This window comes from Chamaea fasciata, unplaced genomic scaffold, assembly GCF_029207755.1.
Source record: "Chamaea fasciata isolate MVZ Bird 193981 ecotype frontalis unplaced genomic scaffold, bChaFas1.0.hap1 SCAF_15, whole genome shotgun sequence".
In the NCBI taxonomy this organism is placed as follows: Eukaryota; Metazoa; Chordata; class Aves; order Passeriformes; family Sylviidae; genus Chamaea; species Chamaea fasciata.
In genome coordinates this window covers 5,971,725-5,999,621 of record NW_027094100.1, presented here as the reverse complement: position 1 = coordinate 5,999,621, position 27,897 = coordinate 5,971,725, and the positions used below count along the sequence as shown (strand labels likewise).

Sequence of the window (27,897 nt, the reverse complement as noted above, 5' to 3'; positions counted from 1 at the left end):
AACTTCTTTCACACACAAATATGGTATGCATCTCTTATATATCTAACACCTCAGCCAAGCTTTTTTCCTTCCTGAATTTTGCACATGTGCCTTTTAGCAGGACTGCCACGTATTTACATTGATTAGGTGAAGAAATGCAATGAGAAGGCAGTGTAAAAGCCACACACACAACCTAATACAGAAGACCGATGCCCTTAAGTGCATAAACAATACAGAGATGATACAGTATGGCATGTGGAGACACTGGCATACAGCCACTGAGCATAAAGCTCATAATTTGAGATTTCACATCTTAACTTTGATTATTGCTGTAAGATTTTAAGAGCAAATATGAGTAGTAAATATCAGTATTATAAAACTATAGAACTGAACCTTAAAATGTATTTAAGAGCAGCCTTTTTAAGATTAAATTTCGGTTTCCTTTCATTCGGCAGTAATATTTCATATTCTTTATATTTTTAACGGACTCTTTAAACTGATACAACTGTACTGCAGTAAGAAATGTCCTCGGTGTTCCAACTATTTGGAGAACAAAGGGGCTTCTCTTCATTAAAGAAATTAATAACACTATCTGAAAGCTGAGCCATAAAAAAATAGGACGTGTATGAACAGACTAAGTGTAAGTATGTGCTGAGCTGAAAAGGACAGCAGAAGATGTGATCAATGGAATACACACCAATGCTGGAAGTGAGCATTCCACTGACACTGTATCAGGGACTGTTGAATTAACAAACCTTGCAGAACTTACTGTTTCACTGGCATTTGTGACACACTAAGTAACTGAACTGACACTGTACCTGTTCCTTGATTTTCTAAACTTCACATTATTGTCTTCACTGCACTGTAAGGGTGATTAGCTATAAAGAACTGACACAGACATCTGGAAGGGAAGCACATTCAACATCTTAAACACATAAATGGATAATGCTGAAATAACTTAGACAAACTCAGGATATTGGACACAAAATGGACATCAGTCTTCCTTCTAAAAATACATTATAGTGTCTTCCTCCTTCTTCTAGGTCTTGTGCACAGGCAGTAAGATGTGTACACACTGCTGTTGCTACAGATACTTGCTGTACTCAGAGCATCAATGTCCTTGTCCTTTTGGTTTTCGCTGCTTTCTAAGGCTTCAGTGAGCTCTGCCTCCCTTTTCGCAGTAAAAGCGGCTCTTTCCCTGGAGAAGCTTCTTTCCCTAAGTCTTCTAAACCAGAATCCCTTTATTTTTGTAGGCTCGTGTTCAGCTTCTGCCTTTCTACTCTCTCTCTCTCTGTTCACCTTTGCACTTTTCTCAGAACTGTCTCCAGCTTGGCAAATCATCTGAATTTGCTTTTGTAAATAAGCCCCACCTATTCCATAGCTGCGCTGTCCACTGTTCTTGTTGCTGGTTTCACTGGCCAGTGATGAGGAAGAGCCAGAGAGATTCATCTGACTGCAGTTATCCGACCTTTGGATGTTCCCAACTACAATGAAGTAGACACAGACAGATGTTGACAGATGATGAGATAAGAAACAACAAAAATAACATCCTAATTCAAAGTCCTTTTTTTTCTTCAATCCTATTCGTATATCACTTGGGTATAGCTCAAAAGAAAATGAAATCTAGGATTAAGTGGAATGTGTTCATGCCTAAAATAATGTCTTTCAGCTGTCTGTGAAGCACCTAATTTTAGATCAATGAGCTGTTAGCACAACACGTACAACAAAGTACAGATCACCTCAATCAAATGAGATCAGTGCTGAAAGCAAGTTGAATTAATGAAACAATCCCCAAGAAACAAAACATTATTTTCAAAGAACCAGGTAAACGTTAACAAAAATAACATCTTTATAAGCAATGCTCAGTGGAGCAAGATTTGGCAACCCAGGTATTAAAGCTTTATATACATATGCTGTGTTGAAGTAAAATAAGTGGCATTCTCCTGAAGGAAACAGGATCTTGTGAAGGCAGAAGTGGACGGACCAGCCTAATCTCCCACTGAGAAGGGTGAGAAGATGCAGCAGGTCACTGTGCCATGCCATGCCAATGCTGGGCTGTCAGTGAGACAAAGCAGCACAGAAGGGAGGGAGAGAGCCCTTACGCCATCCAACACCGACCACCCGGGCTGGCTACTGAGTGGTGCTAAGACATTTCAAATGAATTTCCATCCAAGGTTGACTAATGATGAAGTGATGCAGGTCTTTTAAGATGAAGACATCAAAAATAAAAGGATTCTCAGGGCATCATGAGAGACAGGGATGTATACAAAGCCCTGTGCACAAGAACAAAACACATGAACAGCGACTCGAGGATTTAGATGGACCCACTACTTCTGCAGCAACCTAAACCACCTGTCCTGGTGAACTCTGACACCATTCCATCTCCAGCTCTATCTAATCACCTGGTATTCGAGCTATCTTGGGCAAGACCAAAACTTGTCTCAATAGCTGCAGTTTCTGTCCAACACTATCATCTTCAAGAAATCCCCAGGTCTGCGAATCCCATTTATTTAAGTGGCCACCTAAATCTGAACTGGCATGATAATGGGTGTCAGCTCTTCAGATCTATTGGGAATTCTGTCAAAAGCACTTAGGCATTATTTTAAGAAAACAACAGTTTTCTTTTTTTAAATAGAGTGACTTAAAGGTCCAAAAATATACAAATATATTGGAAAATCATGTCTATTCATAGAAAGATGTGATTCTACTGTGGCACGAATATTCTAAACTCCTATTTCTCTTGCGTGTCATTACCAACAAATATTCCTGCCACTGCACACCCTGGTTTAGGCTCCAGTTCCTGGGAATAATGCTGCCACACACGTACCTTTGCGTGGGGAGCCCTGAGGAGAAGCAGGTGGGCTGGAGTGCAAAGAAGATGCCATGGACATAGTGTCATCTGTTTGTTTCTTACTACTCACTTCCTCAGACAAGCTCAGTGACTTCTGTGGAGAGCCTGTACCTATGAAAACAATGGGATCAGTTACTGCACATTATTCTTCTTTTGGATTACTGATTTCTGTTTAAACTACAAATAAGCACCATGTTGAACAATCAGAATATTCAGCAAGGAAAGGAGCAGATGCTCAGAGAATTCTGCATGTGGAGGCAGTCTCCATTTAAATTCAGATCAGATCAGCTGTGGCCACTGCTCTTGCTGGCTGCTCATTTGCACTGTGTTGAAACATCCATATCCCAACAGGAACCACTGCAATGGATACATTCATTGTGGTTTTGGCAAAAGACTATGTAAAAAAAAAAAAAAATCCGTATGCAGTCTAAACCTTGGAGGAAATCCTTGCCCACAGCACTGCTGGGACTGTGTTAAAAACCACATGTGCCAGAGCCACCTGGTCAGTCCAAGAACTCCACAAGCAGGAGTTCTCAAATCAACACTCATGGGCACTATCCATAGCTTGGCCAGTTCAGCAAAACCCACACATGGTTTGGTGTTTCTTACTCACTATTAGACCATCCTGCAGAGGACTCAGTGCTGAGGAGTTATTTCAAGTTCTCAATGACTTGTTAGATCAGCATGGACCACCACACATGAATGAAGAAAACACCTCTGAGAGAGGTTTCTAGAACTTATCAAAATGCACAGGCTTTTCAGAGCAGAACTAAAACAAATACTAACTGAAAACAGTATTTTATATGCTGTAATATACTGTTTTCTGAAGCTATTTTAAATTACGTTGATGCCCAATATACTATAAAATAATTTCATATCAGTTACTGACCGCAGCTAACTGAATTTAATAACCCAGAACTGCAGCTTTCAAATGATACAACCGTTATGTAAACAGGACAAAAGGTCTTTAATAAAGAATATACTGCTTTGCAACTAGCAAATTTAGAGACAAAAATTATGTTCACTAGGAGCAACTAATAATATATGTTACTCCATTTGACCATAATGGTGTTAAAATGGTGTCCCAGAGGTAAAAATATTAAATGTCTGTGATTTGTTTCAATGATTTCATCCAAATAAAAGAGACTTCATGAAGCAAGAGCATGGAGACAGCACCTCACCATTAACCGTTTTAAAGAAAGTTACAAAAGACAAAGCATGCAGATGACTAAGCATCCTCTCTTTAAAACACTGCAATATGCACCAGCTGTTCTAAAATGAATTCATTTAATGAAGCACAATGGTATCTCACATAAACCACCCAGCTACAAAAGAGCTCCTCCCTCCTGTCAACTTACACCTTTAAACCTCCCCAGTCAGGTGAACTGAAGATACTCACTGAATGTGACATGATCCTTTGTCAGCCCCTTTTTCCTGCTGGGGTACAAATTCACAGTTGGGACCTGAAGAACTTGACTCATTCGGTTTTGTTGATGCTGATGGGCTTTTGTGGTTTGGCCAATTGACCTCATGGGCACTGGAGACATTTCGGAGGATTTCCCTCCTCTTCTCTCACTTAAATTCTTTGTCACTGTTAGGGAAAAACTGCATATAAATATCTACCACTTTCAATTGCAGGATTATTGCAATACAACCATCCAGACACAGAAACCACTGTATAAGGAAGACAAATTGTATTTTAAATCATTTCTAGTCCAAACACTATGATCCCATCACACTGAAGATGATGCGTGAAAGAGCTTTAAAAAAAGCCCTAAATTCTTGAAAGTGCCACAGAAGTACTTAAAAAGATCAAAAAATATTGTTCATTTCTACCACAAGCCTATATTTTAAACGTTTGCATTCAAGGTGCAGTTGCATGACACCATCTCCTTCAAAATCAGGTGGTTTTGCAACTGGCATCAAATGTTTCACTAGGTGGCACAAGTGATTTACAGCTCAGGGCACTGCTTCAGCTTCTGCTTTAATCACACAGCAATTCACAGACTGAAGTTAAGGCCATCCGATTTCTCCTTCTATTCTGTTGGAAAACTGTGGATTGCAGTATTGCTGCTGCTCGTTCCTACAAGTAAGGCCAGAAGCTTATTACTGAGGTAAGAAACGGGGGAGCTGAACCCCTGAATGTGGGTAATTTAACCAAGGGGGCAGGGACATCCCTGGGACAGGTCACTGCTCTCACTCCACCAGATTTAAAACCACGAGGGGCTGGCAGCTCCCTCGTGCTAAACATCACTCTCCTATTCTTTCTCCCAACTCTGTAACAAGTCTAATCTCAACCAGGTCTACTACCTGTGGGTTTTTATGGTTTAGGGCTTTTTCCCCAGTTTTTAAAAATGGTACTTCTAATAATAATTCAATCTACTATATATTTACTTGTATATTCACTTAAACTTCATTTTCCTTTCTGACGTTTAGGAAAATATGGACTTGGTTTGCTTAATTACATGAAGTAGAACAGTCAGTATATACTCCCTATTTTTACTTACAAATATCTATGGCTAGCACTGCACAAATAAGATTTTAATTTATTTTTTTTAAACAAATAAAAACCAATCTGATTATGTTTACGTTTTTCTCTTGGGTCTGGTAGCTGTTATGATTGCACACAGATCATCTATCAAGAGTTCAAACATGAAGGATTTAAGATTTTATAAAAGGGAGTTAAATATGGCCATTTCCAGGTTTCCTGCCTCAGTGCTATTTAAAAGTAAATACTAAAAGAAAATTTGCCTAAGACGGCATCTTAGGGAATAACAAGGATTTGCATTCTTAATACTGGATAACGGCAAGGACTTAAAATGTTATCTTCAAGATGCCATCTCCTAGTCATCCTTTGAACTAACCTCCTCAGAGACAAAACAGTATTTGAAGACAAAAAAAGCCTTAAAATGCTATATTTGGACAAAAGACAAGCAGGAAACATTATTTTGTTTAGCACAGTTGTTACTCATCTATTTTGAAACAAATCTGCCTTTCAAGAAAGTGAAAACTGCTGGAGTATCTTAATAAAACGTGATTATAATTTCTCATTTCTAAGTAAGAATTTACTGAACTGTGTAAGAGAGCAGGTCAGACAACAATTTGTTTGACAAGACCTCAAATTATGAAAGCTGTCCTGCAGTAGTCTTCAATTTATGACAGTCAAACCATGTCAAACTCATCAGTCAATATTGACCTAACTTCTCCTTCTCAAGAGTCTTCATTTATTCTAAGGTGTAATCCATTGCAGTTTCTATATTGATTTTGTCTCTTTTCATTTGTTGCTGTTCATATGGTAAACACTACTTTTATCCTTCCTAATTCTGTGCAAGGACAGCGGGGCACCAACAGAGCTGATGTGCTATTGAATTTCCTGCCAGACTGATGGAAAGACACACAGCTTCAGGAACTAAAGGTCAAAATAAAAAACATCACAGAAGTTTTTTGAGCTCAACTGATACACAAACACACAAGCTGTCTTGCTGAAGCTCTCAGTACATGAACTGACAAAACAACACTTACAGTATTTTCTCCTCGGAGGAAAAGTTTAAAAGAGTATTTCTAGAGGAGCAATGTTTTTCATAAATGCCATAGCATGATTGCTGCTGCCCTAGCTCACTGTACTTACAAGTGCTGTATGCAGGCTCACAGTGAAGTGACAATGATTGGATCTTTTCTTCATCTGTCTCTACACTGAGGTTGGACAGGTACTGCTTCACCTTCCTGGCCATCTGGGCATCCTCATAGAGCTTCTTGGCGTTCAGCAGCGAGCTGCGGCGGGCACGCTTCTTGTGAGCACCTCCCTGCACGTCCAGCATGTTCGAGTTCATGCTGCCCTGGCTCAGGGATCTACAAGAGAAAAGATAAAAGCAGTAAAGGTTCAGTTCTCAACAGCAATGAAGAGCTTCTGTAGCATAGGCCAAAGCAGATTAATACCAATAATCTTCAGTTAGGGCTAGTGCATGCTGATGCAAATGAGTTAAAAAAGATGAACAGCATTAAAACAACACTTGTCTTAAAATATTTGGGTAAATTGAGAGCAGCAATTTGAGTCTAGAACATGACTGCATATGGAAATGGGGAAGAACAAGGGGCAGTGCTGTATGTGGAACTCATTTAGCTCCGCTAATGAGCCACAGCCTTGTGCTGCAAGACCTGCAGCTGATGAGAAGAAATTGCCTCAAGTTGTGCCAGGAGAGGTTTAAATTGGACATCAGGCAAAACCTCTTCATGGAAAGGGTTGTCAAGACCAGGAACAGCCATCCTAAGGTAGTGGTGGGGTCAGCATCCCTGGAAGTGTTCAAAAACCATGTGTTTAAGGCACCTGAGAATGTGGTTTAGTGGGCAACATGGTGGTGGTGTTGGGCTGATGGTTGGATTTCATGATCTCAGAGGTCTTTTCCAACTTTAACAGCTCTGTGAATTCAACTGTAGATTCTAAAAGTGGCAAACTTGGTAACATTGTTGGTTTAAGGAACTGGGACCCACTGTGTGCATCAGGCTTACACAGAAACTTGCTGCACTTAGCTGAGCACCAAAATGAATGACTGCTGCAATCCTCTTAGAAAACTGAGCCCCTCATAATGGTTAAACAAGGGCAAATTATGTTAAATGTACAAGTGCATTCGATTACACACTTAACTTCTTCCTTCAATTAAGTAAAAATATTCACAGAGGAGCAGCTCATTAAAAAAATGCATCCCAAGAAAGGTGAGGAAGGCAGTGATGACACACATATACTCAGACTTGCATCTCTCAAAGAGGATGCTCCTCAATACTCCTAATTTTGAACTCCCAAACCTATCAGAAACTGAAGCAAAAATAAATAATACCGTAATTCTTAAAGAATGTGTGTTACTCTCCCTGACAGTCACTCCTATTCACACTGAGAGAGTGACCAAACAACTCATCTGGGTATAATTTAAACACAGTCACCTCTGTTTTAACTGCCAAAAGTCCTACAGCCACACCAGTTCTGATGCATTTTTAAATAAATGGAGATCACAATATAAGTCACATGTAAATTCTAATGGAAAACACCAAAGTTGTTCAAAGCTGGGTTTGTGGGGGCATTTTTAAATATTCAGATGAGTATTTTTAAAGCTACATGAAGACATTTATCAAGATCTTGTGTGTTTACAGAATCACAAGTGGCAGAATAAACAACATCAGGCACAGAAGAGCCATAACAGCCACAGGAGTCAGAATGAAACGTTGTTAGAGAAAATCCAAGGAATCAAGTACACTGAGCTTAGAAAATAAATGCTGGAAACAGCTGACTGCAGTATTTTCAAATATGTTAAGTAAGTCATTCTGAGAGAAAATGTAAGCTTAAAAACTGTCAGCAATTTACAGCTTAATTAAATAATAAAGTAATGTTACTGAAGACAAGGAGTAGCAAAAGGCATGATGGAGTGTTCACAGCTATTCAAACCAAGGGGACACCCCTGCCTCTTGATGGATAAGGACAAAGCTATTCTGCAATGACCAGGAATTTTTGTTTCTTTTTTAATGATAGAAATATTTTACTGTTTATATACACACTGTTGTTTGTTTTTTTTTCTTTCAAGTCTGGATTTGACTTTTTAAGGCAATTTAATTCTATTTCCTTTAACAATTATTTTTCCTTATTCACTTGTGTCCACAGTAATTCCAAGGTTAGAAATTACAGTAGCTCCATGGGTCCTGGCTATTTCTCCCCATGAGCAGCTGATTATTGAGCAGCAAATGCTGCCAGCCAAGGGCATCCACACCAGTATCAGGGACCTGTATCCAAACCTGCCAACGCCAGTGTGACCAGCCCAAGTCTGGCACTGTCCCCATCACTGCTATGCAAAGGCACACAGGTAACACTTTATGGGCAAAAAATACATGTAACACATGAAATACGGCTACAATGGCAGCCTTAAAATCACTGCCCTGGGCCAGGCAGGAACTTCCCTGGCCAACATCAGAACTCTCATCTCGAGTCATTCCAGAATCCAGCCCTCACACAACCAACACTGCCAAGTGGTATCAGAGAGGATTTTGGTGCAGGAAATGTGAGATACATTTTAAACATATACTAAAAATAAATACTTTGAAGGCTGCCTGAACACAAACTTCAAGGAGGAAATTACTACATCATTACCACAATTCAAAATGAATATAGTTGAAAATCCATAACGGCTTCAGCTTTTCTGTAACATGTTAAAAGGCAAGTTACATATTTCATTTACTTCCCAATATAGTTTGCCTTCCAATATAACTGCACAGCAGGGTTTTTTTAAATGCACAAAGCCAAAACTCAAACAACTTATCTACTACACAAAAGCAACTCAGAATTCTTACAGCTGCAGTAAAATGTTGGCTGTAACCTCTCACTCCTGTTTTCAAAAAACACATGTACTGCAGGGTTAATAAAATGCATGCTGTATTTCAGATGCATGCACTAACGAGGAGGATGCAGTATGTTAAGATTTGCATAACCTTTATTTATCTTAGTTGCATTCAGCTCTACACTTACCCCAAACTTCTCCACCTCTTCTTCCTGTAAGCAAGAGCCATATACATTGAAGCATGTATTTGAACAGAAAAGCACAGGAAAAAAATAAAACAGTTGAGAGTCAGGAAGAAAGATGTAGACAGGAAAGAACAGAAAAGAAAAATCTCTACACAGCCAAATTCTCCTCAAACAGTAACACAATGTTTTCATGAAATGCAAGGGCAAGACTTGACAAATACTTTAATATCTATCAGTTTTTTTATTTAACCTATGAATCGGAAAAATCAAACTTGCATTAAATTATTTTATTTTCTGTAAGTCAAATTCAAACTTGATGGAGTGCAACTCATTCATATTGCAGAAAATGGGATTAAATTAATTTACTCTTTGCATTAGGCCTGCTGAAAGTGTATGAGAAATCATCACTATCAATATTCAAGTTCATGACATTGTCTTCTCTTGACTGTTGGCTGGAAAACAAGCCAGTTGCCACATACACCTTGTAAAGCCTAGATGCTCTCATAATTGGTAATGAACTTGTGAGCAAGTCTCATGGTACCACTAATACACATCCTTCCTTGTTGATTTTTCATCTTCAAAAGCATTTATTTGGTGCTTCATAACACAAACTGATAGATCAAACACAAGAGGCAATGAAAATTAATATAAATGACACAAAAACATGGAATTATTTTCTTTTTATCTTTGGCATTATCTCTAATATTAGATGCCTAAGCAGTTTATGGCAGTGTGTGTAATTTAAATTATAGTCATTAAAATGTGTTCTGTAATTCTGAAAAACATACTAAGGGTAACTATCTATTATGAAATTTATTTAATGATTAGACTTTATGAGGTCTTAGGAAGTGCTTAGGCCATCAGGGAAATTTATTTATAGACCAATTTCAATGGTGAAGGCCAAAATTTCTGAAAAACAAATCACAGCTTCTCAGTAACTGACTTTATAATTTTATGCTAAAAATGGAATCTTGCTAATTCAAATCCAACTGTATCAAGGTGAATCTCCAGTGTGAAACAAATCCATCTTTAAATAACATTAACAAGGATCGGTCATTTTTGGCTCAGGCTGGGCCATTTTTAGAGTCACAGAATCACAGAACAGTTTGTGTTGGCAGGGACCTCAGAGTTCATCCCCTTCCATGGGCAGGGACACCTTCCACTAGACCAGGCTGCCCAGAGCCCATCCAGGCTGGTTTTAAATGCCTGTATTAAAAATAATAAAAAAAACATCTTTCCTGATAGCCAGCCTTGCCAACAAAAACCAGACAGAACTGATGATCCTCTGTGAATCCTGACCACTGGACTACCACAGGGAACCAAATCCCTGTGCTGTTATAAATGCTCCCTATCCTTGCATGCCCTATTTCCTTCCACTGTCACAGATGTAAGTGAATTCACACATCAGAGAGAATCACAACTGCACAGGTTGACTGGAATTTCAGGTGGATGAAGCATACTTCACCCAAAAACTGTCCACTGCATCTCCTACTTGCACTATTCCCTCCAGGGTGTTCAGAGAGCTCTCCTCAGCTGGGGTGCACACAGGTATGGGCAGCTCAAGGGAGTATTTTCTCATTTTCTGGAGTCAGAGCCATGTGGCTTTTCAGCACCAGACATGACCTTGTCCCCAACTCCCCACCCAAAGTGCACTCTGAGGGGTCTTGTCCGGCCCAATAGTTTGAGGCAGACAGTGAGCACAAGGAGCAAGGCCACCACCCATCCCAGAGACACCTACAGGATCAGGACCCTGTATGGACACAACGGAGCCAATGATGCTTTTAGTTCAGCCAGTGGGAAGAAGAGAGATGCAGGAAATAATTCATTACCACTAAATAAAATCTGGAGCTAATCAGCACCAGGTTAGAAGCTATGTTGCTTTTATTCTGCACTTTGTTAACACTAAGCCTGGTGACATTCAGCATTAAGATAAAAAGAAAAAAAAAAGAAAAATAAGCCAAGAAAACACCCTCCACCTGCTGAAGCCTGAACATATCAAACATTATGTAGGTGGAACAAGCTGTGCTGAGAACAAATAAAAAATATTTAGTTTGAATTTAATATGTTATCAGTGGGGTTTTGTTTTGAAACATTTCAGATCTATACATCACTGATTTAGGTCTTTTTATCTCTCTCTCATATCTAAATATTGTATCCCGTAATATTATGCCTCTCTCAAAACTCTACTGACACTAACACTTTATATGGCAGAAATACATATCATTAAAATTAGAAGTTATTCTTCTGTGTTTCTTAAAGATAATAAATTGGCTTATTAGTCATCCAAAGCAGGTCTGGGAAGCATCAACTGTTTGGCCATAGTTTGATAAAGGTTGCGGTTTGATGGCAGATGTCAATGATGAGGTACACAACGAAACATCAACGTGCTGATGCACACAGAGACCCAGATCCCCCCACACTGAGAGCCCTTCAGTGCTGCTGCCCTTCCCATTGCACACCTTTGTCTGAACATCACAGCTGGGTCCATGTTTGCCGAGGTCATTCGGACAACTTGGCGGATTTCTTTGGCAATCATCCGCAGCTTCTCGAAATTCACCAGGCCATCCACTTTAGAATCATTGCCTGCATGATTGAAACACACACATGAGAAGGGGAAAAAAAAAAAAAAAAGGAGGAATAAATATTTCTGAACAGTCGCTGTGCTTCTAGTTCTTCCCTCGTTACCCTTCTCCCCTCCCTGTCCCACAATCAACACTATTTTTTAATCAAAGCAGCAAGAAAACAGGATGCTCTCACAAAACAGTAACAGAATCAGGCCCACTTGGACTACCCTATATTCTTTTTTTAATCTATTTCTAGAGTAACAAGCATTGGTAGGAGGCAAAAGGGATAAGTGAACTGTGCCCAAATTCAATTGAATAATGTTAAAATAACACAAATACAGAATTGATATTAATAACATCCACATTAGGAAAGAAGTTCAAACAGTTCTGAACCATCACAACCAAGAATTAAGCATATTTGGGACTGGTTCACCTCAACCAGTTGTGAACAGAACTTTGTATAAAGGGAACAAAATGGAAATATTTCAACAAAATCCCTTGAAAACATTGAAAACAAGAGTAGGTGGTGTATCACTGGAGTTGTGTGCATGCCACAACATGGAATGAAAACCTGGCAACATTACAGCAACAAGTTTTCTGTAACAGAAAATATTTGAAGTAGTGTAGCTACCAGACAGCACACTCACCTTTGCTTCCACACTACACCTTAGGAGGGCTGAGGAAGGCTACAGCATGGCTTTCAAAATATTAAAAATATGTGGTTTATTTTTAATTTTTCTCTAGGACCAGTCTCTTCCATTAGGCATTCCCAGTCCTATTTTATTTTACTCCTACAAAGAATCTCTCAAAAGCATCCTACTGGTGGCAGCTTCGTTAGACACATGTTGACACACTGAGCACTGAAGAAAGGGCTGAGGTACATTCAGTGCTTCATTTATTTTCTCTCTGTTTGACATTACCTTCATGCAGAAATGTGATATCTTTCTTGACAACAGGGAAAAGTGGGATAATTGGAGGCTGCATGCTCTGGCTGCTGAGGATGTTGCGATATTTTGCCATGTTTCGAGATGGATCAAAAAGATCTTGAAGGTCTCTGAGGTGTTTTTCATACTTGCTGGGTAGCTTTTCCCAAGTGCCTCTGAGACGAGCTACTGGTGCAAGATTTAACCCACTGCAAGGCACAAACGTTTCATTATTAGCTCTGAGTGGAATCGTTACCTTTCAGAAGGAAGTGAAGGGTTGGGGGGGTTGGTTTTAAGGATTAAAAAGAACTTTCCCAAGGTTAACTGTGAAGCTGGGTGAATAGCAGGCTACAAGTTCATCACAATAACCCTCTGCTGTTTAAACAGGACTGTGAAAACCAGGACTGCTCAAGGTACACATTTCAAATTACTGCCTCTGTAACACAGGACTGACATCTACTTAGAACCACTTCTCTCCTGTAAAAACGTATGCCACGGTAAGAACAAATATGGTAAAAAATGCATGAGGTGAACCAACGATTGCACAGAAAATGAGAACAGTGCAGAGCTCACCCATTTTTTTTCCCCAAAAAACTTATTTTGTACTTGGTTTATCTTTTAGACAAATTTCTTTTCATGCTATGCCAAACAAAACCTTCTCAGACATGAAAAAAATCAAACATATGCCAGCCCACAGATCCTCTTTTCCACACTTCATTAGGATGGTTATCTTTATATTTCATGAGACATATGGCACCAAACTGCTGTGCAGGACAAGGCAAGAAAGAGAACCCCTGTGCCATATGCTAACAAAAATACATTCTTCTGGAAATAAGAGTAAAGCAAAAACTAACTTATTTGCTTTTTTTTTTTTTTTGACATGGTCTGATTGGACTTAACTGAGAAGCAGAAAGAGTTATTTCCTTACTTAAAATAAACCATGTAAATTAGGGAGCAGAATAAAAATCAGTATCAGTATCCATGTGTGTACTCCCACATAATGAACAGCCACAGTCTCAATGATTGTCCAGCATCCTTCACAGAAATTCATGAATTCTTTAATGACTAACCACAGGCCAATACCTTTGATGAACTGGTTAGACATGGGAGAAAATATTTTAAAATGGTGTTTTTGATAATGCTGCTGGGATACAGCACAAATCCAGATCTTTGTCTGATGAATCACAGTGTCTTTTTTTCCTACAGTAAAGGCTGGGTGTAAGATAATTGCAAATACAGGAAATGCTGAAATCATGCTGTTAAAGCAGCAGCATTCCATATAAATCAGAAGAGAAAGCTTAGATGTGCAATTGAAGAGGGAAAAAATGAAATAGAGAAGCAAGCAGATGACAAGAAAGAATGAGAAGGAAAATGAAGCCAAAACAAGACTGATTTGAGGAAGTCCTTACAATGGAAGGAAAAAATAAAGTAAATCTCGTCATCACATATATGACTTGGTGCACCCTGGAAAAGTAACAGTGACTGACAAAAAGAAGGGAAATTAGGTGCCAAAGTCACAGAAAATGACATAATGCTCAGGCAGGTTTCTGCAGTTCATCACTCAAACAGTGCTTTGTACCCATCTTCTCTTTTCCTGTGAGGTACTGTCACAGCTGCAGCCCTGACAAGGTGCCAGTGAAAAGAGACTGTCACACCTAGCACTGCAACGGGACTGAGGGCTGAGGGGACAGTGCACAGGCTACAATGAAAATCCACCTCTGACTCTGGAAAACCACCCAGCCCCAACCACAGTCTGCTCAGGATATTCCCATTTCTTTCCTTTCTGTTTGGATTAGCAGAATTGCCTGTGACAGCACCAATCAGATCTGAGAAATGGGAAGTATTTTACCTTATCACCGCAAACATGGAATTGAAGTTCTTGCACTCTCGACAGTGGAGAGCAATTTTAATGAAATGCTTAATAATCTTCATTCTTTTGAGTTGGTTGGGTTCTGCTAAAATTTCCATGGCAACCCAGAAGGTCTCTTGATTTATGACATCCTCAAACTCTTTCAGGTGAGCATTCCCTGTTTTGGAGTCCAGCTTGTAGAGGTCATCGATGTATTCCGTTGGCTCGATGTTGCGGAATAGTTCAAAGTCCCGCATGGAAAGCTGAGTGGCCACCTCAATGGTGCTCAGCTGGAGGAGGGAAATTTGGCTCTCTCGGAGTAGCTCTTGGGCATCCTCATCTGAGCATAAGGTCTCTGTTTCCATATTGTTTTTCAGATAATACCTGAAGCATAATTGAGTAACAACAACACATTAGAGACGCTCTTCAGAGGGTTTGTGAACACAAAGACATTGAACTATACCAATGACTGTGAGCATTACAGAGACAAGGGACAACACAACCTTGTACTTCAGTTAATGTAAAACAACACCATTACTTAAGTAAACAAACATTTCAAAAGCTCTTTGTTAATATTTTTACACTGTACTCTGTAATACGCTGTAGTGTTCGCCTTCAGAAAAAGGTCCCTTACTTTTCCATTTGTAAATTCAGCAGTGAAAATAGCATTTTAAAAATACACTAGCCCTGAAATCTCTCATTAATATATTTCTACATTTCTTACAAAAATGTAGCATGTTTTTATTCTATAAATTTAGTGTGGTATATTAATATTTGCATGAGGCACAGAGTATTCAGGAAATGAAAATATATCTGGAAAATTCATTCCATGGTCCCAGGTAAATCACTTTCAGATACACAAAAGTTTATTACTCATAAGTTCCCTCTGTTGCCTAGCAAAAACAACTACAGAATATTTTACTTTAATAAACTTTCTTTTGGTATGGATCAGGTCATCAGATAAAACCAAAGCACTTAACATTTCAGAAACGTTCAGAACGGTTTACTTAAAAATGGAAAAATTTATCTCAGGTTAGTATCAGTTCATCGCAGCATGACACTGAGAAAGAAATTAATTGTATACTTTAGTCCTCAAGTACATGTGGGAAGTGTCAAAACAAATACAACCTTTTCCTCTAAGTGTAAACCACTATATACATTATCCTGATCTGCTAAATGTAGCTGTCATCAAGCAAGCTTGCTGTACATTTACAGAGGGATTTTTGGGTGCACAAGAGGAAGGTGACCCAAAGAAGAGGGGGAAGTGTAAGCAACTGGCATTTACTAGCTTGTGCTTCCAACAGACATCCATCTATTTTAATTAAAACATCTCTCCCTGATGTTGGGCTTTGTCATCTTGGAGACCTTTTCCAACAGACAATGTTTCAAACCTCAAGGCCAAATAAAACCCAACCAAAGGAGGTGTATTCACCGTCCATTGAGCTGAATCCTGTCAGCCAGCTTGGAGAACTGGTCCGGGAGCCGCCGCTGTTTGATGACGCCCTCGGGGCTGACGGACACCTCACACAGGGAATAGGTCTCCGGGGCTCCTGTCAGGTTGAACTCATGGACAGCATGACTCACCACCTCCTTTGCTGTAGTGTCTTTGCTGATGATGATGTAACAGCTCTGCTGATCCGCTTTGAAAACTCGGATCACTTGATCTGGAATATCTAAAAAAAGAGCGTAACACCTTTAATGTGTGAAGTTACTTTTCCCCTGAAAAGACACAAGGTCACTTGAGAGACATTTCACAAGGGCATGTGACAGAACAAGGAGGAATTGGCTTAAGCTGAAGGAGAGCAGTTTTAATTGGATACTAGGGACAAATTCTTCCCTATGAGGGGGTGAGGCCCTGGCACAGGTCGCCCAGAGAGGTTGTGGACTCTCCATTCCTGGAGGTGTTCAACACCAGGCTGGATGGGGCTTGGAGCACCTGGTGTAGTGGCAGGTAGAGGGTGGAACTACTAGATGATATTTAAGGCCCATTGCAAGTCAAACCATTCTGTGATTCTGTGATTGACTGTTCCATTTGATCATCAGGAAACAAAACCAACCAGCTTCTGGGGAAAAAAACCCATGCTGGACTTGAAAAATATTTAAAATACTCTGGCTTTTTCTTCATCTTTGTAAGGAAAAATGAAGACTCTTCTCCTCTCTGCTCTTCTACAACTCAATTACTCTACCATCCCATGACCCCAATCAAAGTATAAGACATCCAGGTATGTAACTAGACAGAGCACTGTTCCTTCCCAGTGTGTTTTAAAAACTTTGGCAGCATCATTCCTTCTTTGGCTCTCTTGTGTCTGTGAGAGACAGAGATAGAAGGCTACCAAGTACGGATGGATGGGCTTGGGGTGGGAGGATATGAAGAGGAAAGGAGATTTGGTTGCTCCCAGAACCAGGGAGCTTTTACGCTCACTCTTTCCCCTGAAGGAACTCAGCTGCTGCCAGCAGTTAATTCTTTGGCTGGTGTACTTTTTATGGCACATTTTATGTATTATAAATGCATTAGAGAACAGTTTTATCTGAGGCAGCCTAGAGCAGGAAATAAATATCTACGGAAACAAGTGTTTAATTCATAGCTTGATGATTGCAAATAATTTGCTCTAGTAGTTATTACAGAAAGTTTGATTTTCAAAATAAAATTGATTTTAAAAAAAAATGTCAAGAGTCAAAACACACAGTAATTTCAAGCACAAGGAAGCCCAGTTTTTCCCTTCCCTGAAGTCTGAAGACTAAAACAACTTTTCTGCAGACTTGAGAAGGTGGGAGGCTGTTGCTGAGCCCTCAGCAAAGGCTTCAGAGTCTGAAGCTCTCCAAAACCACACCAGAGGCAGATGTGCCATAACTCCTGCATCAGAGATCCCCAGTGAGGGAAGGGCTGTCATTAAAGACCAGCCTTCCAAACAGCCCTTCCTTTCTCTCACTGCTATTTGTCCTGCCCTAAAAACCACAGCGATAAGTGCCAAATCCATGGATTGAGACATGTGACCGCCCTGGAGCACAGATGATGATCAGGTGTCCCTCTGCCCAAGGAATCATCCTGCTGGGCAGAGCATCCAGGTCCTTCAGGCACTCCCAGCAGCTGCTCTCTGAGCACAGTTTTAGATGCTGCTCACCCCACTGCCTACACATTGATTTTTCTCCATCAAAATCAACTGCTTAAGGAAGCAACAAAGATCTTTGAGGGCAGTGACCTTGGGGTTACTTTTTCTTGCATCAGGACTTAAAGGTGTTATGGGCACAAGTAGAAGGAATTTCAAGGTAAAAAGAAAGCAGGTAATCTATGATCCAGCACCAAAGGTCCCACCCATTGGAAAAAAAAAGGCTCAACATCAGTAGAAAAAAAATTTGAGATGGAAGAAAACATGGGCTAAAAAAATTCTGATGGAAAAGCTAATTCCTCTAGCTGTTTCACCATTATGACTAACACATTATCAGAACATTGTCATCAGAAGCTGGGTTCTAGCTGAGCGTGAGAAGTTCAATATATACGTGAATAGGGGCAATGTGAGAAATAAGTATTTTGTACTTTATTTCAGAGTGAAAGTGGTGAAAATGACATATTGAATAATTAGAGAAGTGCCTGCACACATAAAAGTGATAATAAAGAAACAGAAGAGGGAAACATCTATACTTTGGGATCAACATACCTAAAACCAGAACACACTCAAGATGTAAAACTGAAAGCTGAAATTTAATTGGGGAGAAAAAACAACAACAACAAAAAAAAACAAACCCAAAAAAACCATGCAACCAAAACAATGTAACTTGTGACAGATAAGAAACATAAACTACAGGCACATTTCTATCTTCATGGTCTTTGCTTTTAAGCAGGCAAACATAAATAATTAAATTAAATTTTTATGCATTATTCAGCTCATTTTGACAATACAAAGCACATTTCAAGATGGCATGCACAGAACTTTAGTTATGAAGTACAACAGAAGAACAAAATAAATCTCAAACTGTTATCCTCTGAAACTTCAGTTCTATGGAAGAGATATAAGCAACTTCATCCCTTTAAAGCAAGGCCATAGAGAAGCAGAGGAACCTGCTAAAGGTCATTCAGTGTGCTGGGGGCAGAAACGGGACTGAAATGCAGGCCTCAGCCTCAGCAGAGCACTGTGCCAGTATAGGAATCTACGGATTTATTTTAAGGAAAATTACAGAGCACAGGGCCATCCAACGTCCTACAGTAATAACTATGTCAGTGCAACATCTGATAGTGTTAAATTTACAGGCAAGCCATGCAATAGTAAGGTCTACATGATGCTTTACATGAGGATACTTACAGTAAAACCCAACAGCTGCACACAGGAGAAAAAGAAAAAAAAACGTATCAACAGCAAATCAAGATTGAGATGCTTACAAAACCTATCAAGTGTACGCTGTCAGAAATAATTTGGTCTTCTCTGACATTCAAACATGGCAGCATATTTGTTATAGCAAGCTTAAAGTAAAGCTAAGTGATCTAGCTGAAGATGTCCCTGCCCATGGCAGGAGGACTGCAATGGACGACCATTAAAGGTCCTTTCCAACCCTAATCATTCTATGATTCTATCCAAGATGAACCAGTTACCACCATTTCATATTAAGAGGTAACTTGCATAGTATTAAATGAAGATTTTTAGAAAAAAATCTCTGGCTCCCAGGCAGACAGCAAGGATCTGGAACTGCAGCAAAAAGCGAACTTTTTTGCTATGGGTATTTATGCACTTAATAGGATATATCTATGCACGTCCCTTTTAAAGGGGCAATCTGCAGGTTTATGTAAACCTAAGTCACAGACACAAAACACTTCACAGAATACGTCATTATGTACAGAACTTACAGTTAAAATAGGGAAAAAAGATTCTGACAAGATGTGTTTACAGACAGCCGCATATTGCAACAAATGCCTCCTGCAACCACCCCATAAAATGGATTCCTACAGCAACAGCAATGAAAGCCCAGACCACATATCTCAAAACATTTTTTAGGATTTTAGACATACCATTGAATATACATAATGTTCGTAAAACATGAAACATGAACATCACTGTGCTGGTACCATGGCAGTCCTATTCTATCCACAATACTGCTTGAAATATATACTGACAGATGGAAGGATGGACAAGACAAAGCACCAAGGAGAGACGGCAAAGGAAAAAGGGGCAATCTCCTTCCACCGGAGCAAATTTACTCCAGTAAATTAAAGGCTCTCAGAAGTGGCAAAACACATTTCTTTGTAAAAATAAGTCCCACACTACCTAAAAAAAGTGGGCAAGAGAGATTCAGGCAGTGTGGATTTTCAGTACATCTCCACAGGATGCACAGGCAACTGCACTCAGCACCAGTGACGCTAGGAACAGCTGGGATTTTCCCCCTGACCCAGCTGCCTTGCTAACCATCCTGTACATCAACCTCAAGATGCCATTTTACCTGAAGGATTAGAGAAATCCAGAATGCTGGTTGTGGGCTGCAGCAGGTCAGGGCTACTGGATGAGAGGGTGCCTGGGATGGGCATGATGGCCAGGCTGTGCCGGCACTGCCGGGTCCCCACGATGCTGTCATCCTGTGACTGGCTCACGCTGCCATCACTGCAAAACAGTTCTGCCTCAATTACCTGCATTAAACTCCTTCCACTCACCTTGGGATGAATGGAACTAAGAAGAATGATGGTGTTCAGCTGTTTTAATTACATGCTGTAGACAGGCTTTCAAAACAAGGATGGGGAAAAAGATTTGAAAGCGTTCATTGGGAGAAGAAAGGTATTTTGGTCTTGTTCTGCATTCACGGGGCAGATGCCATAATTTTTTATAAAACATAAACAACATGGGTATAATGACTAGAAATACTAAGCAATTGGTATCTCTTACTGGCCAGAGGCTGAAGGAGGGTAGGTTTTAGGTAGATGTTAGGGAGAAATTCCTCCCTGTGAGGGTGGTGAGGCCTTGGCACAGGGTGCCCAGAGAAGCTGTGGCTGGAAGTGTCCAAGGCCAGGCTAGATGGGGTTTGGAGCAACCTGCAGTAGAGAAGGCGCCCCTGCTCATGGGAGGGGTTGGAATGGGATAGTCTTTAAGGTCTTTAAGTTCCCTCTCAACCAAATCCCCTTCCAACCATCCTGTGATTAAAATATCACAGCCTAATAAGGAACCATTAATTTTTGATAAAAGAGTCTGACAAACCTGAACAGTTTTGGAGGCAAGATGCTAAAACGGGTCTTGTCTAAAATTTTCCTGATCCTGTTTCTTCCACCAGATACAGTGTTTGCTTTCATTTTCTTGTTTCCTTTTTCACGGGGAAACATCTGTTCCACATCTCCAGGCATATCTGGGATAGAATAACGGTTGTTTTTCTTTTCTGCAATTTTTGGAATATGTGGAATTCCATTCTTCTCCTGCCCTATCCTGCAGAGCAGCTCCTTAAACACTGTAAGAGAAGACACAGGTGTTGTGAGCAACCTTTCCACACTCAGAACTTCACAATGAATTCTTTTCCCCTTAAACCTTTATCTTCCCACGCCCCAGAGAGAGAATAAGGAAACACTTTATCCAGGGCAATAAGCATTATGCATTTATTGGCTTTTTTGCTTGCATCTTTTAGGTAATGGAGTGCATATGCTTCTTCAAGAGTAACTGTAACACAGACTGATTGATATTTTCCCAAACTGACTTTGCTTCTACTAACACTACTGAACAGAAGCTGCATCAAATTTCCTATTGCATTTATGAAACTAAGCTAGTCTATAACCACACAGACATTCTCAATTCTGTGGAAATTAGAAAGGTTTTGTTGCTTCTTTCCACATAAATAAGGTGAAAAAAGAAGTTCAAACTGTCCTGTCGACATCAAGTATTTCTTTAAAGATCCCTTAAAAATATTTTGAAAATCTTTCAAGCCAGAAATTCAGTATTTTCTGTTGGAAATGTGGTGATACTGGAAGAATGCAGAACTGAAAACAAAGCAAATTACTCAGACTGTCCCTATGAGCCAGACAACCTAGACTTTCTGTACAGAAAGTCCGATTAAATGGTACATTTCTGCTGTATAATGAAAGCGAAGGCTACAAGCTTTCCCAATATAGATTTGAGTAGAACAACAGGAATGGTTCATAGTCAGTACCAGACACTTAAGACTCAAAAAGTCAGTTGAAATCACTGTTGAAAAAAGCTTCAAGACATTAATTCATTAAAATTTGTCAGAGAAACCACCTTGGAATTCTATCAGTCAACAGGAAGAGATTAAAACTCACTTGCAAATGTATGTTGCTCACATTTATAATACAAATGAACAACCTATCACTGTCTCAGTTATAGTGATGCTTTATTTCACATCATTTCACATTAGTCTGGACCACTGGTGACTGTTTGTTTCAAGCTTTTTTGTATTATGCTAATAAGCAACTGCTGAGGGCTTGAACCTTTTCAGCTACACAGTGATAAACACAGTATAATAATTGAAAAGAAAATCAATAGTGAGCAAGGGCAGGTAACCAAAGGAAGGAAACCATCAGAAGATATGGATACAACAACGGAGGAAGGAGCTATCCTGTGCACAGTCTCCTGCTTCCTGTACCTCTTGTTATTCTGTTGCCTGAACAAGATTATGGAAAAAGAACAGATGATTTTACTGAGGATTTTAAAGAGGTATTTAGGTGTTTATATTCATGGTGACAATTAAAAGCCAATATTTATATGCCATGCCACTTTTTATATCCCCTTTTCAATTATAAAGGTAATTTATCCTCTCATTCTTACAGTCATTAAAAAAAGTTCTACAGAATCCCAGTCTTACATTTTTGCTGTTTCTTGGCAAAAATATTTTGGTCCAGATCCCTTGGCTTTGTTTCAGCCCTGCTGCATGGAGGGACACTAAATCAGCTTAAACAGTCATCTGAGGATTTCTCAGGGAGTTGAAGAGCTGCCTGTGCTGGCTCTGTGCCACTCAACATGCAGCCCTTGGCACATGAGAACTTATCCAAGCAAACAGAGGCACAATGAGGGGACTTCTGCACAACTTCTCACCTCAAGAGCAAGTTGGAAAAAAGAAGGTGGAATCTTGTTGCACTTAAAAAGCCAGAAGGAGTGGAGTTTTTCCTTCACACATGAAAATACATCATATATAAAGTCTACTCACCAAAAATGTTTGTTTTTACAGTAATGGAGAGATGTGTGTTATTCTTTAAGATTTCCAGAGCTTTTACAAAGGTAATGTTCTCAAAATTCTGTCCATTTACTTCCATTATCTTTAGGAAATAAAAATTGGGAGCATTAGGAGAATATCTGTCTGACAGACTTACAAATACAAAGGTGATACAGGCATAGTAAGAACTTCACAGAAATTACCCTACCATCTTTACAGCAGCTACAGAATGAAAACATTCCATGTAAAATAACTATTTTCATCATGTCTGAGAAGTTATATCCTGTAAGTAAGTCAGGACTTCCATTTTTAATTGAAAAACGCTTTAAATAGGTTTATTTTCTATGATAACATGACATTCTTGCAATTAATCAAAAATGGTGGATCATGAACCACAGATCTAATATCACTTCAAAAGCTGTATTTTCACTGACTGTGACCTGTCACAGTTCCACCTGCCCCAGTGAGCTGGGATCAAACACCTTAGGTGAGAATCAATACCACAAAACAATCTGATGGTTTCAGTGTAAAAAATAACCATAACTTGGTTTCTTTTCCCATTCTGTTTTTGGAATATTTAAATATTTTACACATTTTGAAAACTATTTAATAGAAACCCATTTAATAACAGATATAAATGGAAGCTGAGCTGTGGCATTCCCACACTTGACGGTGTGTACACAGCATAACGTTTCTGTTGAGAACAAACAGGAGGTGGCTGAAGAAGAATATTTTAAATTAACAAAATTGTTTTTACCTGATCACCACGCTTAAGTCCAGCTTCTGCTGCTTTACTGCCTATCTCCACAGTCTCTACAAAAATACCAAACCCCTTGTCACTGCCTCCAAGAAGGCTGAAAAACAGTGGAGAATCTCTGGAAGGTTTTTGCAGGGTGATTTGTCTCCATTTTGCTTTGGCAGCACAGGCAATATTCAGCAATCTGAGATGGCCTTTCATTTTCTGTAACACAGAAGACACAAAATGCAGTGCAATGTTTATAAGAAATGAAAAAAACAGTTGTGAAAAATAACCCAAGTGCCAGAAAATAGATTTTTGATGCCAGATTTTCACACCTTACTAAATAAACCTTGTCCTCTTCTGCAGAAACGCAAAAACTCTTAAGTGAGTGCCATAGGTATTACTTTATACTGCTTTTATATCTAATTTATACTTAGGAACAAATATATACAACTTTAAAATCCGCCTGTTAACTGTTACACTTAGAGACTACAGCTGTTAGGCACTGGTAACACTCTAAAAATGAAATATGCAGTACTAAAAAATGTGACACTCATTCTTTTTTGCTCCTACCGTATCTTCCAAATTCTTTTCAAATTCTTCCAGGAATCTAGTCATGGCAGGATCTCCTTCAAAGTCATTAAAATGATTGTTCACCCACAACAACACTACTCTGGTAACCTATAAAAACAAAATAAATTATGTGCATATATGTATTTATATAAAGGTACCTATGGTTCTTCTCCTATAAGCTTTAATCGATAAACACAGAGGAATACTTGGACATTACCGAAGAACAGAAAACAGATTACTGTCTCTGAAAGGAAAAAGACATTTACACTTGAAATCATCTTCTCTTTCCCTTTATTTGTGGAAGCAAATGAAAAATTAAAAAAACAAATATTTTTACACCTAAAAAATACTGGCTACATCACCCAGTACCTACTGATAAATAAATCCATCTTCAGCTAAGCCTTCCTGACACGGTTCATGAAAATCACCTTTTAAAGCACCCTAACAATTTCTTTAAAGGAAATTCTAGTTGTGATAATAGAAAGCTTTCTTCCAAGAAATTTTAGTTAAATGTTCAGATTGCTTCTGTAGGTGCTCCATAGTCACTACCATTCATGGTAAGGTCTGTCTGACAACTCTATTATCCAACCATATTATAAAAAAAAAAATCCAGAAAAAAGCAGAACCTGCACAGTTTCCTATCCAAAACATCTAGTGTTTTGACAGTATGTTGGACTTCCTCAGCTCAAGACTAGAACACATGAAAACATTGGCTAAGAATCAACAAATTGGAATGATATAAGTACCAGACTATCAAGGTTTTTCATGAATGTGCATACATAGAGAGGAACCTGGTTTTATTTATCCTAGTTCATCAGCAATACAGAAAGGGATCAATTTAACTATATTTTCACCCAAAAAATCAATCTCTTAAGACTGCCACCAACCTTGTCCCTGAGGCTGTCCACTGTGAACCATTCCAAGAGTTTATTTCCAACTTCCAAGGGACTTGTTAGAAATGTTCTGTATGTTAGAAGAAAATCTTCAATGTAGGTTGGATCCACAATAGAATGTTCCTCTATTAAGTGCGTGATGAGCCTCTCAGGTGTTGCCTAAAAAAAGCAAATGAAAAAAACTGGTATCTCCCATCACTACCTCTCCCTAAAGAGTAATTCAACATAAACCCACATGAACAGTATAATGCCTTTAGAAAGTTCAATTATGGCCAACTCAGGAGAAAATGCACCAAACACGTTTAAATCAAATCCTCCTCCTTCACTCAGCCCTGATATTTTGCATAGGTAACACCTGGCTAAAACAATCAGTAACTTCCTTTCATTTTATTTTTTCGTAAGCAGTTTAAGTTCCTCTTTCAGATTACAAAAATAAAAAAAGGTCATAAAGACCCCAAAGAGTGCTCCCAATACCAAACTCAATGTATGTGTTGAACAGGTTACAATGTATGTATCTTTATTAAAGGGGAAATGGAAGTAAATTTGGGACATAATACAGATTCCTTCCAATCAAGTTTTTTGAGCTGACACAGATAAAACTGAGTATGTATACTAGACTTAAACTGAAATTCTATGTATTTACCAATAAATAAAATTTAATAGATTAATGGAAAGCTTAGAAAGAAATGCACCTTAATAACTATGTGCCCTTTTCTGGTTCCACTGCGATCCAGCTCCCTGTGCTCCTTCACCATCACAATTTCTCCTTCTTCTTCCACTTTATGAGTGTTTTTTTCCACATGGTTCAGAATCCTCCAGTAGTCTTGCTGGGCTATACACACAAACTGTTCCCAAGGACAACAACAGAGATTAAAGTATTTAAAATATTCATGTATCCCCATCTCCAAGCTGAACAACCCCAACTCTCCCAGTCTGTCTCCACAGCAGAGGGGCTCCAGCTCACAGAGCACCTTTTCAGCCTTCTTTAGACCCATTCCAATCTGTTTTCTTTTATTAGATGCTTAAAAATAAGAGGTAGTTATGGAGAATTGCAACCTTACCTGACAATCATCTACTTTGGTTCTGACCACTCCATTCATGTACTGTTTGTCCAGAGAGGGAGTAATCCCAAAACTATTTCCCATACAGAGACTCTCACTCTTCCCATCAGGATAGCTGATTTCTACTGTGCCATTTAAAATAACATACCAAGAATCAAGCTAGAGGAAACAAAACAAAACAAAAAAATTAAAAAGTTAAGCTAATTCAACAACTTTTGTAAGCTCTTATCTCAGAAAGGCTCATTCTTGTAGCCTCTAGTTTGCTGTCACTACCTCTCTGCAACATTTAATTCATCAAAATTCCACTGTAAGGCAAGAGATCGAGACTGAAACAGGAATGCTTTTCAGCTCTCTTCATTCACTTCAAAACTGATTCTGGAGGAAGAAGTGCTGATGAATAGATTGCTTTCTTAATAAGTAGGCTAATCGCTCTGATAGATTTGTACCATTTAGTGAGAATGAACACTCTTTCCCTGGGTACCCATCTAGTCACTACCAGATATGAGTCTACCGCACCCCTTCCTGGAGGGATGAACAGCAAATGCCATTTCAGATGTGTTGAGCCAAGCAGGAAGAGGGATTTCAAGACAGTGATTCAGGGCACCTATCAGAGCCTGACCTCTGACTGATTTAACATCTCTTCTGGCAGCAGAGACTTACTTCCTGGCCGTCTTCAAGTATGATGGCTCCTGCTTGCTCTACAACTTCAAATATCATCACTGAGCACAGTTCTCTCCTCACAGACATGGTCATGTTAGCAAAGGCAGGGAGTTGATGCATGAACTCCAATAATTGTTCTGTTGGACAAAGGAAACATTGGTACAATGACTGCAAAGCCCAGGGTTTCCCTGGATTCCTTATTCTCCACAACTATATTAAACTCCAGTTAAACTTATTTGAAAAGCGTTCAGTGGTGTTACACTTCCCATTAGTGCCTGTGGCTAAAAGAGCCCAGTGTGCACCTTGTCATCAACAGCCAGAACTCAGCTCCACAGCCTTGCTGGTGTTCTGTTGGCTCTCAGGGTAGCAGTCTAGCTAAGAGTAAAAGCACTTCAGCTTCAAACATTAGGAAAAATTAAAAATACCCCTAGGTACAGTAATTATAAGCTAGACAGGAGCATGAAATGATTTTCCAGTGTTCAGAGACGCAATCTTAAGTACAGCAGAGTGCAAATTTTGCTACTGAAATTCATGCCAATTTCTAGTTAAACACTGCAGTAAATTATCTTCATTTAAACTATTTTGCAGTTTACAGTTAAGTATACCTATCCTCAGTATGTTCTCTTTGCTATTTAATAACTAATTCAACAGTTTCAGGCAGTCAAAATTACCTTGCAACCTGTCTCATTACATCAACGCATACAATGACTCTAAGACCTCACATCTTGTGCATCACAAAGACTTCAAAATACTAGGATTCTCAGAAAAAATACTCTCAGATAGCAAGAGAAGACGACATTCAATTAAGAGTATCTATACACAGCAAAGTGAGACATCATTCAATTATTAAGATATATATTGAAAATTAACTCATTAAAGAGTTTTCAGTTACGCTTCTCTTATAGATGTTATGTGAAGTAGCCTTATGTAGATTTTACTACTGTATTTTTTCTCCTCACCAATGTCATCATCAGTTTTATCTGCCGGCTCTTTCTCAAGGCACTCTCGGACAACATCTCGCCCTAGAAGTGGATCAGAAGTTCTATCAATATCTTCATCCTCCTCCTCTTCTTCATCTTCAGAGTCTACAGGTGCTTCCGGAAGACCCGTTAAATCAACATCTCCCATCTCACTTTCTGTAGCCTACAAAGAAAACAGCAATCAGACAGAGTT

At 39.2% G+C, this 27,897-nt stretch overlaps 1 protein-coding gene across 8 annotated transcripts in view; it reads right to left on the bottom strand.

The window, feature by feature from the left end:
* The window catches only part of RAPGEF6 (Rap guanine nucleotide exchange factor 6), a 119,574-nt gene that overhangs the window by 12,735 nt on the left and 78,942 nt on the right, over positions 1 to 27,897 (bottom strand). For 2 of the 8 annotated variants that reach the window (XM_066197044.1, XM_066197051.1), the window contains 20 exons: positions 27,684 to 27,867; positions 26,725 to 26,861; positions 26,065 to 26,223; positions 25,696 to 25,848; positions 24,998 to 25,162; positions 24,111 to 24,218; positions 23,556 to 23,759; positions 22,793 to 22,901; positions 20,842 to 21,085; positions 20,096 to 20,253; positions 18,967 to 18,981; positions 16,101 to 16,341; positions 14,669 to 15,052; positions 12,817 to 13,028; positions 11,792 to 11,915; positions 9,336 to 9,359; positions 6,459 to 6,679; positions 4,230 to 4,421; positions 2,807 to 2,941; positions 1,350 to 1,463 (listed from right to left, as the gene is read on the bottom strand). In XM_066197044.1, coding sequence (XP_066053141.1) covers positions 1,350 to 1,463; positions 2,807 to 2,941; positions 4,230 to 4,421; positions 6,459 to 6,679; positions 9,336 to 9,359; positions 11,792 to 11,915; positions 12,817 to 13,028; positions 14,669 to 15,052; positions 16,101 to 16,341; positions 18,967 to 18,981; positions 20,096 to 20,253; positions 20,842 to 21,085; positions 22,793 to 22,901; positions 23,556 to 23,759; positions 24,111 to 24,218; positions 24,998 to 25,162; positions 25,696 to 25,848; positions 26,065 to 26,223; positions 26,725 to 26,861; positions 27,684 to 27,867 — 3,283 coding nt within the window. Of the gene's footprint in view, positions 1 to 849; positions 1,464 to 2,806; positions 2,942 to 4,229; positions 4,422 to 6,458; positions 6,680 to 9,335; positions 9,360 to 11,791; positions 11,916 to 12,816; positions 13,029 to 14,668; positions 15,053 to 16,100; positions 16,342 to 18,966; positions 18,982 to 20,095; positions 20,254 to 20,841; positions 21,086 to 22,792; positions 22,902 to 23,555; positions 23,760 to 24,110; positions 24,219 to 24,997; positions 25,163 to 25,695; positions 25,849 to 26,064; positions 26,224 to 26,724; positions 26,862 to 27,683; positions 27,868 to 27,897 lie in introns of those variants that run through there. The other 6 variants (XM_066197047.1, XM_066197050.1, XM_066197045.1 and 3 more) reach the window with 5 other exon arrangements.